The 17,323-nt window shown below is 44.0% G+C and overlaps 2 protein-coding genes across 3 annotated transcripts; one reads left to right on the top strand and one right to left on the bottom strand.

The window, feature by feature from the left end:
• Positions 1-761: 761 nt before the first annotated feature.
• Positions 762-5,176, bottom strand: LOC123399306 (putative wall-associated receptor kinase-like 16). Its single transcript, XM_045093720.1, has 4 exons — positions 4,581-5,176; positions 2,780-3,230; positions 2,504-2,671; positions 762-2,024 (listed from the first exon to the last, which is right to left on the bottom strand). The coding sequence occupies exons 1-4, from the start codon at positions 5,019-5,021 to the stop codon at positions 850-852; spliced, it is 2,235 nt and encodes a 744-aa protein (XP_044949655.1). The 5' UTR covers positions 5,022-5,176; the 3' UTR covers positions 762-849.
• Positions 5,177-13,607: 8,431 nt separating this feature from the next.
• Positions 13,608-17,031, top strand: LOC123399303 (tRNase Z TRZ2, chloroplastic-like). Of its 2 annotated transcripts, XM_045093717.1 has the most exons (8): positions 13,608-14,055; positions 14,803-14,965; positions 15,042-15,112; positions 15,219-15,314; positions 15,382-15,495; positions 16,414-16,482; positions 16,572-16,646; positions 16,725-17,031. In XM_045093717.1, exons 1-8 carry the CDS (start codon positions 13,654-13,656, stop codon positions 16,812-16,814), a joined length of 1,080 nt encoding a protein of 359 aa, XP_044949652.1. In that variant the 5' UTR covers positions 13,608-13,653; the 3' UTR covers positions 16,815-17,031. The 2 variants fall into 2 exon arrangements, with proteins under 2 accessions (XP_044949652.1, XP_044949653.1); XM_045093718.1 differs by lacking the exon at positions 14,803-14,965 and having other exon boundaries at positions 15,023-15,112.
• The last annotated feature ends 292 nt before the right edge of the window (positions 17,032-17,323 follow it).

Here is a 17,323-nt window from a genome sequence, read left to right as displayed (position 1 = left end):
CATGATACCAAACGCCAGGGAGATGACGTGGCACACATTATTAAAAAAAATGTGTGATCTGCTACCAAACGCAAGGGACAGACGCCAGGCACCCTGGCGTGTTTGGTAGCAGATCACACAATTTTTTTTAATAATGTGTGCCATGTCATCCAGACGCCAGGGCTCTCGGCGTTTGGTATCAGACGCCAGGGTCCTTGGCGTCTGGTCCCCTGGCGTTTGGTACCATGCCATGTCAGAAACTTAGTGGGTCAGCCGGTCATGCCACCTCGTACCAGACGTCAGGGACCTTGGCGTCTCGCATGCAAACCAGACGTCAGGGATGTTGGCGTCAGGAAAAGAGCAATTGAGATTTTTTTTGAAAAGGAGGTCAATTCTGCATTTTCTTTGCCCCATAGGTTAAAACAGAAAAAATGTCCTTAAAATGTAAGATGTTCTTTCCTCATGGAAAGTTGGATTTCATGATGTGTGGATGAAGTTTGGAAAATTGGATTTCACATGGTGCACGAATGAAGTTCCTCCTGTGTGAAAAATCATCCGTGACAAAATCTACCAACAACTATCTTACGGCTATTGAGGATGCCCTAGAAAGACAATTGACCATAAATCACCAATGATTAATATCTTGTTAAAGACTAGTATAGATGAAAGATATGGTAATGCAAAAACATTTATTTACATTAGATTAAATTTAAAATATAAACTAGACAGTTATAGTCCGATTTCCAAGATAATATGCAAGTATATTACGATGAAAAGTCCAATTACAGTTGAAATAGTTAATGAGAAATAGATAACAAACATATACAAATTGATTGATTGTTTTGAGACAAAATAATTAGGTGCGATTACTCAACGCCCTGATTGCAGATTTGTCACAGCTTTCTTCTCGATGCTGAAATATTGATCACTGACAATCGTCGAGTGGACCATTGCCGAGGGTTCCCCAAGTAAGCTTTCCATCTCTTCAGGGTTCCGTTGCACCCATGGATGATGCATAACCTTCCTCAGCCTATCGAGCTTCTCTGCAACTTCCTTCATTGAGGGCCTGTTCTCACCAGACATCTCCAAACAATGCTTTGCCAGCTCCGCTATTTCTTCAAGAATCTCCATGTTGTCCTCGTCCTTGATCCCATCATCCAAGATAACCTCAAGCCTATTCTCCTTCATCGCAGACATAAACATCATTGATAGGCTTTTGTCCTGCCCAATGGCATCGAGATTAAATGGCTTCTTGCATGTGAGCAGCTCCAGAAGAACAACGCCAAAGCTGTACACGTCACTCTTGTCTGTCAACTGACATGTTTGCATGTATTCCGGGTCGAGGTACCCACAAGTTCCTTGCACAAGTGTGACAAACTGGGACTCATCGGTTGGTGCAAGGATGGAGGCGCCAAAGTCGGAGACTTTAGCTTTGTGGTTGTCGTCGAGAAGAATGTTGGAAGATTTAACATCACCATGGAGGATTGGAGTCGAAGCCCCCGAATGCAGGTAGGAGAGTGCCTCAGCGGAGTCGTGGGCGATGCCCAAGCGAGTGGCCAAGGAGATGCGCCAGCCATGGTTGCCGTGGATGAGGTCAAAGAGCGTGCCGTTTGGGACGAACTCGTACACGAGCATGGGGACTTCCACCTCCAGGCAACACCCGAGGAGCTTCACGACATTTCTGTGGTTGATCTGGGCTAGTATCAGCATTTCTTTGCCGAATTCTTTCTTGTGTTGCTCGTCGATCGTCATGCATCTCTTGACTGCTACTTCAACATTACTCTTGAGAAGCCCCCTGTATACGGTTCCATGGCCTCCCCGACCAATGACTTGCTCTTCACTGAACCTGTTAGTGGCTTGCTGCAATTCTTCTTCTGAGAAGATTTTGAATGCATTGCATTGCTGTGACTTCATCTCTTCAAATAATATCGTACCACCGTGCCGCCGAAAGTAGGCCAGTTTCATATTCCGTAGCTTTCTTCTCTCTTGGATCAAGCATGCACAGGCTACAACAATCACAAGGACAACAAGTCCCACACTTGCACCTGCTTGAGGTATTTGTTTGAAATGAATTAATTTCCATGTGTAGTGGCCACTTAAAAGTATTATGTTGAAGGGGAAAGAGAGAAAACACCAAATTCCTCCGCCAATTACACATGTAGTATATCTTTTTGAACATAGACATAATTTCCAATGCAAAAGTTTGACCATCATTTTGAATAAAAATATGTTGTTTGCAATTAAAAATCAATTATGCATTATAACAGTGTATTCAATAGTGAACCTAGTACTTGTACATTTTATGATGTCAAAATTTAGTAAAATCCTCGACAGTGATGGTCACACTTTTAAAATGTTTGATTGGTAAAAAAAAGAAAAGAACTGTTCATACTTGTTATTGGAGATGCTAGAAATTAGGCAAAACACGACTTGCTTCTAAAAGGAAAAGAAAAAAGAATAACTACAGCTACAGAGGGTTTACAATCGCCCACAAGTGATGTTATTTCAGTGCTTACTTACTTACCTATAACAGGCGTCGCCTGAAAACGGGAAGGCTTTTTCTGAATTGGCACACAAACGCCATTATTCGTCATATAATTCCCTGGGTGGCATGAACAGCTGTAGTTTCCCGGCGTGTTCTTGCATATACCATCGCCGCAAGGATTGGCAGGGCGCTGGCACTCATCGATATCTGGGAACCAAACAATTGTTTGTAGTTAGAATTGCTAAACAGTGTATACAATTTGATTCTTCTGTGAGGTATTTGTCAATGCAGAAGGAGGAGCAAAAGTGAAGGAACCTTGGCATCCATTGGCGAGGTAAGGGTTGCCTTGGTACCCCTCAGAGCAATTGCAGCGATAACCTGGCTTGTGGGTGGTGGAATTAACACACGCACTCTGGCTGCTAACACACGCGTAGGAACTCGTGTTCTTCTTAGCGTCCTCGCAATACGATCCTACTATTTGCCAGTTCAGGACAATAGGAACTTTGCGGTCCTTGTATGTATCATAAAACACTGTGGAATTGACATAGCTAGTTTTGAAGTTGAAAGCTGCTTTTTCCATCACTGCTATGTAGCTGCAGGGGCTGCCCTCTCGCCAAATTTCTGTGGTGTTGTAGTTTTCGTTGAAATAGCCATTATAGTACTGTATGTCTTTCGGGACATTGGCCTGGCAGCAGCCGGCACCAGAACATTCGTCGTTCTTCAGGGGGACGCCCGACTCGCACTTTGAGACGCAACCTATTACATACTGCACGCGAAAAATGCATATGTTATATATGTCACGAACCAATTTTGCACTAGTCCTCTATTCCAAAATACTTGAAGTGCTGGATTTCTCCTAAGCCAAACATCTTTGCATTTGACTATGTTTACTATAAATATACTAACATCTACAACACCAAATTAATTTCATTAGATTCATCCTAAAATATTTTTTCATACTATAGATATATATGGTCAAACTCAAAGAAGTTGAACTTAGAACCTAAAACTTCCAAGTATTTCTAGAAGGTGGCTAATTAAGGAATCATGTTTTATGTTTTTATTTTATTTATAGTATCTATAACAGGTGGAAGTTCTAAATGAGCATGAATGAAATGGTGTTGAATTAACAAGAAGTTATATGAAACAATTTGGGACATTAATTGTCCTGACTTACATCAGGAACTATATATGAACTAGAAAATCCCTTACAAAAAGATGTTAATCACCAGAAACATTTGGCACTTTGTTCCTCACGATGGTGGGAGAGCTTCAAACTCTACACGAGGCTTAGAGCCAGTTATTTTGACAGTTCAAAAAATATAAGCCACCTTCCCTTTATTTTTTTCGTAAGCAACATCTTTTATTCATTGGGACTTCTTAACTACTTATGAGATAATTAATTTAGAAGTCTTAACAAACTTAAAATGTGATTTTTTTTAAGCCAGTAAGAGATAGCTTATTTTTTAAACCGTTCAAAAGAATTGACATTTAATAAGACCGAAGACATGAAGCTTACGATCTAGTACACAACGTGGACGTATTTTATTTGTCGAAGACTAGCACATCCTTCTCTGAGCCTAACATTAACAACGGGCCACAACCGTCCACCAGGTGGGACCGTTGGCTAGAAGAATATGTACAAACCCATGAAGCAGAGATAAACTATGTAATAATAACGGGATTGCTAAATTTTAATTGACTGAGACTTAATCAAGTCTCAGTCAATGTTATATTCATGATATGTTAGGTGGAGATCCATGCAAAATTTTAATTTTTTTTCTTTCTTCTTTTATACTCCCTTCGTTCCTAAATATAAGTCTTTATATATAGAGATGTAATCTCTTAGTGGAATATCTAAAAAGACTTATATCACTTGATTGCGATTTGATTAAAACTCAATCAACTGAGATCTAACCACACCCTAATAATAGCATAACGTAAAAGTTGTAGTGTTTCGTAAAGTTAGCATGTCATCTGCCTGGTTATCAGATAATGGAAATATATACTTAACTAAAAACAGCTGTTCCGGGCAGGTTTTACAAGAAAAAACTGGCTTTCCAAACATTTTCACCCGGATCAATTCAGTATAAGAGAAAGCGATCGAAGTACTTACAGTAGAGCTCATCATATAAGCGAGAGTATTGCAACCGATGACGATAACTGTATTATCCACCTCCGATATCCAGTAAGGTGTGTTGGTGAGGTTCAACCATCCATTTCGGTACTTCGTGCCATTGTCTGGGTCATAGCACTGCGACGAGATCGCCGGGGTATTCATCGTGGCCGTGCCGTCAGCCAAGGAGATGTTAGTCACCTCGATATTCCCCGCTAAAGGCTTCGTCACGCCTTCCACAGTCGTACAGTTGAGCTTAAAGCCGGGCAACGCGCACTGCTCGCCGACGCCGAACGGGAACGGGATGTCGACGTCGCCGCACTTCGCCGGGCAACCGTGACGCTGGCCCGCGGGTACGTCGGCCATGGCCAGCACCCAAACCCCTGAAAGGCTGAAGAAAATATAGCCAGAGAGAAGAAACCGAGAATAGCCCAGCTTCATCGTTGCCGGTGAACGGGTGGGTGTGGACGTATGCTACCTCCTGAGCTCCTAGATGGCCATGGTGTGTTACTCTGGGTCTGGGGCTACAATTAAACGGATGAATACCAGTAGTTTCCAAACGAGGAGAAATTTCTGCACAAGACCGTGGACGATGCGAGTCTTCCCACCTTGCGTGGACGACGCGAGTCTTCCCACCTTACGTGGAAGATGCCATTTCTTTTGTCATTGTTCCCCTTGTAGAAGATGACAGGACTCATTCTACAAGTGAGTGTTGACCGTGTCCAAGATGAAACGAGCGGTGACCCTTTTTTTCGAGTAGAATGCACAGAACCATCGCAATCGTATCCTCATTAGCAAAAAACTCACCACTTCACAAAACATTGTAAAATTCACAGTGCCAAGAAACTCACACTAGAATGAACTTTTATTTAGCCAGTTTTGACGTGGCTAACCATGTGGCGAGAGGGGAGACAACTCGCGTCTAACGGCCGTTAACGGCTGGTCCTACCAACACGGTCACAATGTTTTCCTAAGGGCATGTACAATAATGTTTTCTTAAGAGTGTTTATGGTCGTTGGAGTGAGCTGGACCCCGCGTTCCCCGCATCGCCTCCTCAAGCGAGGCGGCCAGAGAGCCCCCTCCCCCCTGGTCCAACGCCCCTCCCTCTCCCTTCCCTCCTCCCGCCGCCGCCAGCGAGCGCCGCCGGGCCCTGCCCGCGTGGTGTTGGCGGCGGCGGGTCTGCCTTTCCTCGCGCGCGGCTCCCTTGCTCGGGCGGTGGTGGCTGGCGACGGTGCTCTTCGACCGGCGGCGATGTGGTCAGGCGACAGTGGTGTCGCGTGCCACGATGGCTCTTGATGCGGTGACACGTCCGTTGGTCGTGGGGCGATGCGGTGGCGTTGGCGGCTCGCGGCGCCCGCCAGGCCCAGATCTAGGCCCGTTTGGGTCTCATCTGGGTTTGGGCGGGCTGGTAGCTCGGCGTTCGGTGGTGTCGCTCCCTGGTGGTGGGACGAGGAGGCGGCGGTGACCACCTCGTCGGTCGGCGAGCTGCAGCGCGGGGACAGGTACTGTCTGGGCCTAAGTTGGCCTGACTGGGCCGTAAGGCCTGGCAAGACCTCTTCGTCGCGTCTGGTCGGCTCCGCATTGGCGGTGGAGGTTGTCCCCTCTCCACGACCGAGTCGTGTCCGCTTCCGTGGCCGTCGTCTCCTTTCCTCCTCCGGGCCTCGTGTTGGCCGCTCCAGGGCGACGGCGAGGGTGGTCCGGTAATCATGGTTGCACAGGCTAGTGGGTGGATGAGTGGGTGGTGCACTTCGAAGTGTCTGGGGTGGTGGTGCTGGTTGTGGATCGGGAGAAATCCCTGGCGGCTTGCCAGGTACCAATGCAGTGACACCTACGGGCGCCTCCAGACCTTCCCGAAGGGCGTCGGGATATCCCTCCTCCACTCTCCTCCGCGTACCGAGGGAAACCCTACGACTTGTTCGGGCAACAGCAGCAGCTTGCATTATCGCATTCCTTCTTGAAGGTGTTGTTTGGTGTGCGACGCTTCGACATGCTAGCACGCGATAGTATTTTCTCAGCAGGTGCGGCGATTGCCGGTCTTCTTCTCCTTGTCAATCTGCGGGTGTCATCATTTGTTTCTCTTTTCATTCTTTTATTTTTTTTCTTTTGACCTTGTTTGCGGTGTGGCCTCAACGAGCTGGATGTATTAGAGGGTTGCTTTATAATATAAAGCAAGGGGAAACCCTTTATCGTCATCTTAAGAGTGCCATGTAGGATAAATGATGAGGTGGAGGAGAGAGAACTCATAAGAAAAGGTTTGTCTTCTCTTATTTAAGAGAGAACAAGAGGTGATCTCCGAGCACAATATGTGTCACCATGCCTTTAGGAATAGCTAGTTATTGAAGACAAGGCTAAGAGGTGATCCATTTTAAGACATTTTTTGTCATCTCTAAATTACATGCAAGACTTAAGATAATACCATCTTATCAACCATTACACATGCCCTAATGGAAAACAGTTCACGTCCCCAGCCAACCTAGATAGCTCACTCACAGACTCCCCCTCCCTCAATCTCGCTTCTCCCTCACTCTCGCATGACCCTCAGACCTACGAGCGTTGTCAACGCTGCTCACCCTCTCTATCAACCTACAACGAAATGGCAGGGTGGAGGGCAGCAAGGCTGCAAGGGGGACTTAAGCTACACCGACATGGACATGGATTTATGGGTGTGTGCTTCTAGGGTTAGGGTTTGAGGATTTTCAGTTCAGATACGATTTTAGGTATGTTGATGCTTCTTGTCAATGCAAGGAAACTGTGATACAATTGTTGATGCTTCTTTTTGTGGCATGGTGACTGGTCCTGCCATTAAATGCAAACTTCACAAGTTTAGGGCTAAGAAATATGTGGCTTTTGATGGCATAGATGTTGGGAGGAGATTTTATGTTTGCGGTATGCAAGTAATTTGTCCTTGCTCTCATCTTTAAGCTTAGCACTTTACTCTCTAATTGAATATGATTGATTTTGGTGTTTAGTTATGTGATATGTGTACTGTGTAAGATTTAACTGAATTTTGGGTGTTATTGACTAAATCTTGTTATGGCTACTTACTACCTAACTAGTTTACTAAATTTAGAGTTTAAGTGAAACTTCCATGTGATGACTAGCTAACTGGTTTGTTGAATTTTGTTTTAAACTAACTCACAAATTAAGTAGTTGTTCACTAACTAGTGAACTAAAATTTGTTATTAAATGAATCTTGCAGGTGTTCACTATCCAACTAGTTAACTATTTTTTTTAACGTGATCTTATAGGTGTTCACTAGCTAACTAGTTTACTGAATTTTGTTATGAACTGAATCTTATAGGTGTTCACTAGCTAACTAGTTTACTGAATTTAGCTTCTAATCGAATCTTCTAGGTGTTGACTAGCTAGCTAATTTACTGATTTTTTGTTTTCAACTGAATCACAAAGAAGGTGTTCTCTAACTAGTAACAAAATATAAGCAGTTTAATAAATTTTGTTGTTGTTCACTGGCTAGCTTAATTTAGTTGTGGGCTCAATTTAATTTAACAACTGAACCGAATTTAAGTAGTGTTAGCTCAGTTCTACATTATTTGCAGGGAGATATTAACTTTGGAGTGGTTGAGTGTGTTGATGGGCCTCGACAAAGCTATCATCAGTGCCTATTGTTTGTAAGTATTATTAATTTATGTCATTAAGTCTTACTCAAATCGTTCTTGCATGTATAATCTTACTCATCACTATATTAATTTTGCAGAATGAAGATTCTCGAATGCAAAAGAGGACAAATCTATGACATTGGGTTCATTGACCCATATTACAATCATCACCAAAGTGTTGAAATGAATCCCCACAATATAGAGAATAACTTGGTAAAAGCGTTAAGGTTTTCCAGTACCAAAAGGGAAATACTATTTCCTTACAACTTTAAGTGAGTGTTATACTATACACACATTCTATTTTCGCTTACTCGATGTTATTATAAGTGTATGTATAATTGATACGTTATGCGCGTGCAGGTTCCACTTTATTTTGTTAATCATTGTATCTGACAAAGGAGAAGTAATAGTCATGGACCCAAAACACACATCCCTCACTGCATGGACGGACATGCAGGAATGCCTCGAGAAGTAATTTCAATCATTATGGCACTACATCGGCAACTTCTCGTTTATTTCCTCATAGCAACAAGAATTAATATAGAACTCCTTTATTCATTTCCTTTTCTTGGCAGAGCTTGGAAACGGTTCACCGCCAAGGTTTGGGGTGATTGGAAGTCAAAGCTTACATTTAAACAAATAGATGTAAGTAACTACTAGATAGATTCGCGCATCTCTTTATTCTAGTTTCAATACCATTATAATTCTTGATTATATTTTTGATTGAACTATGTTCTCGTAAAGTGCTTGAGGCAGGAACACAGGAACAATTTATGTGGATACTATGTTTGCGAGTTCATTCGCCAGACGACCCATGAGAAGGGCAAAACCTGAGACATCAAAAAAATCGAAGTACGATAAACAATACTCACAGCTTTATTTTATTACCGTGAATTGTGTTCGATTTCATTGATGGTAGTTACCACCACTTGCGTTTTGTATGTTGTATATAGTATCTATCAAATCGGAGAGTATCTATCAAAAATTGCTTAAAAAAACAGCGAAGAAATAGCCCTGGTTCGTAATACGAACCGGGACTAATACCCCTCCCCCCTCGCTCCCAGCCCCGCCACGTGGAAGGCCATTAGCCCCGGTTCGGGGCCGAACCGGGGCTAGCATTAGTCCCGGTTGATTAGTCCCGGTTCGAGAACCGGGACTAATGGCCCAACCGAACCGTGGCTAAATGCCCTTTTTCTACTAGTGCCTTGGCTGAAATAGCCTCTTTGGGCTGGCCACCAACCCACTAAGGGCTGGTGCCTGATACGTCCATTTTGCATCATGCTTTTATGTTGATATTTATCGCTTTATGGGTTGTTATTACACTTCACAGTACAATACTTATGCCTTTTCTCTCTTATTTTACAAGGTTTACATGAAGAGGGAGAATGCCGGCAGCTGAAATTCTTGCCTGAAAAAGGAGCAAGTTTGAGATACCTATTCTGCGCAACTCCAAAAGCCGTGAAAATCAACGAGGAATTATTTTGAAATTTATAAAAAATACTGGGCGGAAGAAGTACCAGAGGGGAGCCACCTGGAGGCCACAAGCCTGCTAGGCGTGGCCTACCCCCATGGCCGCACCAGGAGGCCACAAAGACGTCAAGATGATGATGATCATGAGGATCCAAGAGGAAGTGGTCAGGGAGGTGGAGCTCATTATGAACTTCAAGGTTTCAATTGAAGGGAGAATAGTTTTGAACCGAGGTAGGTTCGCTGGAGCACGGCTTCTCTATAGGGACTACTTTTAACTCAGACCAACATTCCCTGATACATGGTTTCTTCAACACTTCCGTATGCGCATACCCTTGTTCTTGCACATGGTGGAGGGAGTGGCGCATGATCCCTACTTCAGGTTTGTAGGGACTGTTGTAGAGAACTCTCGTTCTCTCCTAAGAAGAAATGCATGACTGCTCCGAGGATGCTCGCACTAGGTATCGCCGACACCGTTGGTGATATGGTCCGGATGGGGGAGAGCACATGCCTAAAGACCACTATGAGATTTCTCGCATCATGGTGCAAGTGTTGGGAGAAGAGTATTTCAGAGAACCAAATGTGCAAGATATAAAAAAAATGATGGCTAATATAGCGGCAAGAAATTTTCTAGGTATGTTCGGTTCAGTTGGTTGCATGCATTAGAAGTGAAAGAATTGCCCCGAAGGTTTGCACGGGATGTACCAAGGTCACACCAGAGAGACCATCGTCATACTCGAAGTAGTGGCATGAAGGGTGAAAGAGCATGGTGCCCCCATGGTTGGTTTTGGTAATTTATGACAATCCCTATGAACTAACGATTGCCTTGAGTTATATATAAGAGCATGGTTAATAGCAAAGCTTGCTGTTGGCTATAAGAAGTGCCATGCCACTTAAAGTTTGTAAAAAAGTATGTTTGTATAGTAAGCTGACTGTAGATGAGCTATTAATTATTCAAAGCAATTAATGCATGCATGTGAATGGAGAGAGATGATTGGAAGGAAGGAGGCAACCGAGGCTGCATGCAAACTTTTTTCTCGTGTGCAGTGCTGCAGCCGGGCTTCACAGGAAGCGCCCGCTTCAATCTCTCTCCTCCCTTCTCTCTCTACCACGTAAGATTTTGATGACATGGCAGACACTATAGCCTGCTGATTAGGACTTATTAGACTTGCTCTAAAGGGTTTGTCCATAGGCATTGCTTGAAGACCATTATTTGGTTTCAAGGTTATTCGAAGAACATTATTGCAAGCATGTCTTAAAGAATAAGAAAAAGATTGTGTGAACATTCATGTTTACCTTCAGGACATCATATTTAGCAAGAGATAATATAAGACACAAGGCTGATCCACACTAAGTCAAAGAAAGAACCAAGTTGATCCACACACGAAGCGTAGAAGTTGTACCGAGTGGGATCAAGTGATCCCATGGTATGGTAAGCATTGTCCATTACGCTTTGTGTACTAATACATGGTCTATGTGAGAGTTCCTTGTGGGGTTAGGTATGTTTTCATGGGCGTGCATCAAAAGGAGGATATCCTATAACCCATGAAGGATGCATCAAGTGATGATCGTCATCAAGGTTGCGTTGTGCAATTCAAGTGGAGCATCACGACGAGATCATGCCTCAAGCTTGCCGTCCATTCTCATGATAATATAAATGTGAAGAGTGCCTAGGAGAGAATCATCCATAGTGGAATACTGGAAGCTATATACTTGTCTTCATCGAGCGTGCACAATCAAGAAAGGTGGTCCAACTTGAGAAGGTCAAGGTCGTCATCGTCTAGCTCAAGTGGATTATGCGCAAGGCAAAGGTTGACCTTGATAGGTTTTCTATTTTAGCGGTCTCATGGTGTTAGTTGGAGACTGGGTTATAGAATTGGTTGTCTTACTATCAACCGAGGGGGGGGGGGCTCGAGCGAGTAGTTTGATCGTATCGTTCGTAGATAGCTAAAATCATTGCATCGTTGGAATCATCTTTGTAGGTTATTGTTGGCTTTTCTCTATGAGAGTTTTGGAGCTTATGGTGATCTTCATGACAAGCTCAAGTTCATCGAAAAGGATTTCATATCCATCTTCTATTGAGTTTTTTATTTTGGAGTTTTTGCTGGTTCATAATTTGGGAATGTCCTCTACCTTATCCTATTTGGTATTTATTATCCATTTTTAGTTCTTAATATATCTAGCAAGCTTGAGTTTGCTGATTTCGTAACCACTGCAAAAGTTATGACATTTTCGATCTTACCTGGTTCTTGTGTTTTGCTTGGGCTATTTTGCAGCACACAAGCGGTAGTACCGCTCGGTACCACGGTAATACTGCTTCATGCGGTACTTCCGTTGTGTTCTACCACAACTACTTTCACTTGGGAAAATGCTTCTGTAACTCGTCACGAATTTCACGATAGCAGAGCAGTAGTACCGCTCTAAGAGCATCTCTAGTAGATGATATAGATGCAAAATTAACTAATTTTTGCATCTCCGAGGCCCCAAAACCGATATCCAACAGATGATGTAGATGTAAAAAAATTACACCTCCACCCCCCGAAGATGTAAAATACAACACCTCCAGATGTGAATTTACATCTCCACCTACACGAGATGTGAAAATTATCCGCTCCCCAACCGCCACTTCACCACTTCTCCTTCCACCGCGCAACCACCTCCATGCGGACCTCCGCACACTCATCGCCGCGTTGCCTGCCCATCGGACACCGTTGTACCCCGCCGCCACCAGAACCGGCCTTCCCACTCCCTCGTCATCGGTGCCACCACTTTTCCGCCAATCTCCGCCCGAAAATCGGTCGCATCAGCCTTTTTTCTCTCGCCCTTCACCATCGAATTTAAGTTTACCCCACCGCACCACCACTGCCAGATTCAAGACGCACACCTGCTGCCACACCGCCACCCTTCCCGTGAAAATCGGTCACGTCGGTCGTTTTTTCATCGCCCAGGCTAAATGTGAGAATGGTTATTAAAAAACCGGGTGTAACGGTTCGGTTCTTACTTTGGGTTTGATTGGTTTAGGTTTTATTGGGCTGAAATTTTTTTAGTTTGGTTTTGGTTTGGGTATGTGGAGAAACCAGTTTGGGTATAGTTGGTTATGGGTTTAAACGGTTTGGTTATTAGCGGTTATAAACTATGGGTCCAAACCGGTTTCTAGGCATTGGTTATATGCAATAATCAACTACGACCGAGAACGAGTATCTTTGATCCGTGTGCATGCTGTAATGCACTATGTAGTTATGTATTATGGGGAAACAACAGATGAAATGCTGTAATGCGCCGCCGGTTTCCATCGCATCATGTGTGTTGGCTCTCTACGCCCTAACGTCGCTTCTCCAACCTCGACCACCACCCTTTGCATCGGCCTCCTTCGCTAGGTCGAATGCTCGCGTGTCCGGCGGTGCCCATTGCCATCCTAGGCGGCGAGCGCTCCCCTTCTGGCAATGGCGGCCTTAGCTTGCGACTTGTTCCTTATCTTTGGATCTTGTCCAACGGCTTTAGGATTGTTCGGACATAGGCCAGAGCGAAATTTCTGCCCGGCTTGCTGATGCTAGCACCGACGACACCTAAGGATGATGTACCCTTCATGAAGGCACCGCTATGGCCTTTCTCCGAGCCTCTCTTCGATTATCAGGGAAAACCCCTGGTCCAGTTCCTTGGATCGAACTGCAGCGACATCACGAGGTGTCGTCTTGATTGCTCATGGTGTGCATAGTGATGTATTTCAAGATTTGGGACATCGATTCGGGTTTAGGTTGTCCATTGGGCACCATGTTTACACCTTCTTATAGTTGTGACATGCAATATACCCCCTCTTGTATTGCGTATTCGCCAAAAAGTCCTTTAACAAATTGGACGGAAATAATATGGCAACAAGGCAGGGGCTCGAGCGGGAAAACGTCTCGTTATCCTCGACCCGAGCACAGCAAAACCCCCAAACCCCCGGCACCGTCGCCACCGTTCGTCCCCAGCTCCAACCAGACGCAGAAATGGCGACCTCCACCTCCCTCTTCTCCCTCGCCCCGCTCCGCCTCACGCACCGCCGCCTCCTCTCCCCCACCCTCGGCACGGCCTCCCGCTTCCAGACGCTCGCCTCGAAGAGGGCGGCTGCCCCCACCGTCTCCGGGCCCGGCGGGGGCGCGGGGAGCGGGCTGCTCTCGGTGCTCGACCGGGCGCTCACCGACGAGGAGGAGTACCGCCGCGCGCGCGCCCAGGTGCAGCGCAAGGGCGTGGAGGCGGAGGGGTACGCCATCGAGGGGATCTCGGTGGGCGGGCACGAGACCTGCGTCACCGTGCCGTCCCTCAACGTCGCCTTCGACATCGGCCGCGGCCCGCTCTTCGCTGTGCGCCAGGACCACCTCTTCATCACCCACGCTCATCTCGACCACATCGTGAGCATTTGAATCCTTTTCTGACTGGTCTCGTCGGTGTTCCGCTTGGTTAATTGGTCTGCGTATGCGTCTGTAGCTAAGCTATGATGCGCCGTTGCGAGATGGAGCTCTCAGTTTGCAATACAAATAGCCTTATATTATAGAAATAGAGAGTGTTTCGGTACTTGTACCTTGCCTGGAGGAACATGTTCTGTGTGATGCATTAAGTAACAATTTCTAGATGTTCCATGATTCGTTTTGCATTTAGAGTTAACCTTTTTCCTCTGAAATGTTTGCTTAATATAGTACAACCTCTGTACATAATGGTAACTTATTAGTAACTGGTAAGTTAATTTGTTTAGCAATATAGTCAGATACTGTTGTGACGGATAATATCATCATCGTCGATAGTTGGGGATAATCTAGCCTAAATTAGGCTGCTTAAAATGTTTTAAATAATCAAATATAATCATACTCTATCAGTTGCAGTTTTGAGGGTTAGCACTTAGCAGTAGCTTCTTAATTATGCCGTCTTATTTCTCTGCTGGAACGCAAAGCAAGGTGAGATGCCCTGTTGTTTGCTATTTCAGTGTTCCCATATGCTCCAGTTACCGACTTACCATTGCTGCTACCACGTTATAGCACCATATATTTCTCTTTATCAAGAAAGTTAGTGATGAATTCTTATATTTCGACATTCACATGCACTTGCACTAGAGAAAGATCACTAATAGATCGGTTATTATGGGTAAACTGGCAACTTTTCAGGGTGGTCTTCCAATGTATATAGCAACCCGTGGGCTCTACAATTTGAAACCTCCAACCGTATTTGTACCTCCGTGTATAAGGGATGATGTTGAGGAGATGCTTCAGATCCATCGTAGAATGAGTCGAATTGAGCTGGAAGTTGAATTAGTTGCTCTTGATTTGGGTATAGAGATCATTTCACCTTTGGCCCTTTTGTCTTTTCCTTGTTTACTTCTTATAGTGCAGCATTACTTTCTCAGGAGAAACATATGAAATACGCAATGACCTTGTTGCCAGACCATTTCAGACTCACCATACTGTGCCCAGCCAGGTACTACTCCTTAACTCAGTTGAATAATAGAGTTACTCACCATTCAGTTATTGAACATAACTTAAGGCTTACTGGCCCATCTTTTTTCCTTGTGAATGTCATGAAGGGCTACGTCATATACTCTGTTCGAAGAAAGTTGAAAAAACAATATGCTCACTTGAAGGGAAGTCAAATAGTAAAATTAAAGCAATCAGGCTCTGAGGTGAGCTTTTGTTGTACTCTCAATCAGAAATGTTTCTTATGCTGTAACTCACTGTATGTTCTATTAGATTACAGATACCATACTGTACCCAGAAGTTGCCTTCACCGGAGATACAACATCTGATTTTATTCTTGACCCACGGAATGCGGATGCCCTGAGAGCAAAGGTTCTTATAACGGAGGTAATGTTCAAATTTCTCTCTTCCTGTAAACTCCTTTGCAATGTCAAGTTCTTTTTCTTCACTCCATAGACGGCCAAAGTGTCTGTCCCTGCTGTACTTACATTATTAGGTAAGAGTGAAGGGCACAGTAGATAAAAGGACAGACCCAGTGCATAGAAGCTCCCACACAAGGTGGGGTCTGGGGAGGGATTATAGTAACCTAGTCTTACCCTTGCTACAGTGCAATGCAGAGAGGCTGGTTTGATCCCAGGACCTCTTGGCACAAGTGGGGAGTACTTCACCACTGCGCCAGGCCTGCCCTCTGAAGGGCACAGTAGATCCTTGAACTATTTCAAGGGTGTCATGTAGATCCTCAAACTATAAAAGTCATCATTCAGGTCCTTGAAGTACAATAAGTGTGTCATGCTAGGCAAAATATAGGTCCTCGGACTACTTTAGTGTTGAACTGATTTTGGACCTGGATGGCACACTTATTGCACTTTGAGGACCTAGATGATGATTTTATTAGTTCGAGGACCTACGTGATATCCCTGAAATAGTTCAGGGAGTTACAATGCACTTCACTCATTAGGTAACATAAAAAAGAAAAAAAATGTGGAATGCTATGAAAACGGACACATTTAGGGATTTGATATTGTCACAGAGCATGGGATTGGGTTAAGAAGCAAATAGATGGACAGTGATTAATAGTATAATAGGATGGTGTTCTTTGCATCGCATATCATTAGATGTTAGAAACTGGGCTTTGTAACATAACACCGTTGCTTATATATGAGTACAAGCATCACATTTGTTTTGTTATAGATAGGGTAATAATTTCTGCTAGTTTTCATCAGCGAAAATTTCAAAGGCATCTGAACTTCCTCCACTTCTGCACCTGTATCATTTGGTTGCCAACATCTTTCGAAACTTTGGCAGGCAACCTTCCTAGATGACCAAGTCGATGTTGATCATGCTCGAGAGCATGGCCACATGCATCTATCTGAGGTAATGAGCTTTGGGACATTTCTGATGATGAGATATATGTATATACTGTACTACCAGTCACTAACATAAATCAATTTTGTGGTTCCTAGATAATGGAGCATTCCCAATGGTTTAGAAATGAGGCAATTATACTCACCCATTTCTCGAATCGATATAGTCTTGAGGTATGTAGCCAGTGAACTATCAAACTGTTGTGAAAACTGAAAAACGCTAGTTATCTGACCAAAACTATCATTTTATAGGATATCCGGAAAGCTGTTTCCAGGCTACAGCCGAAGTTACTTTCGAAGGTTGTTGCTCTGACAGAAGGCTTCAAATCTGAATATAGCTAAGTGTACAGAAGTAGAACACCTGGTGTTTTCTCACCCTGATCCACTGAACGTATGTTCACATTAGGAACTGCTACTTTATTGCTGAATGTATCTTATAGATATGACTGTTTTATGAGGTCATATGTGCACGTTTCTTATCTTTTGTTCCTAGTCTTAGAAAATAAACCTTGTACAGCTTACTGAGTATTTTAATGGAAGAAGTGCTTTTGTACTTCCATATGTAGGATATTCTGTACAGTACATAACCTTTTTCTTAGATACACTTCAGTTCAGAATAGCAAGGTGGGAAAAATACAATATGTTGAAAAGTGAAGGGCAAGAAACACAAAAGTACATGTACTACTGCATGAAATATATTAGGCCTTAAAGTGGCAAATATCATATCCCTGGGTAAACCATCTAGCCACACACACACTTATATTGCTTCAGTACCATATAAGCATCTTCTGTGAAGAAATAGCCTGAGCAATGAGTTTGTTCGTAGTGAGCCCCTTTTCTTCCAGCCTGCC

Source organism: Hordeum vulgare, chromosome 5H (assembly GCF_904849725.1).
Source record: "Hordeum vulgare subsp. vulgare chromosome 5H, MorexV3_pseudomolecules_assembly, whole genome shotgun sequence".
Classification (NCBI taxonomy): Eukaryota; Viridiplantae; Streptophyta; class Magnoliopsida; order Poales; family Poaceae; genus Hordeum; species Hordeum vulgare.
The sequence above is the reverse complement of the archived record's forward strand: the minus strand, read 5'-3'. Positions and strand labels throughout refer to the sequence as shown.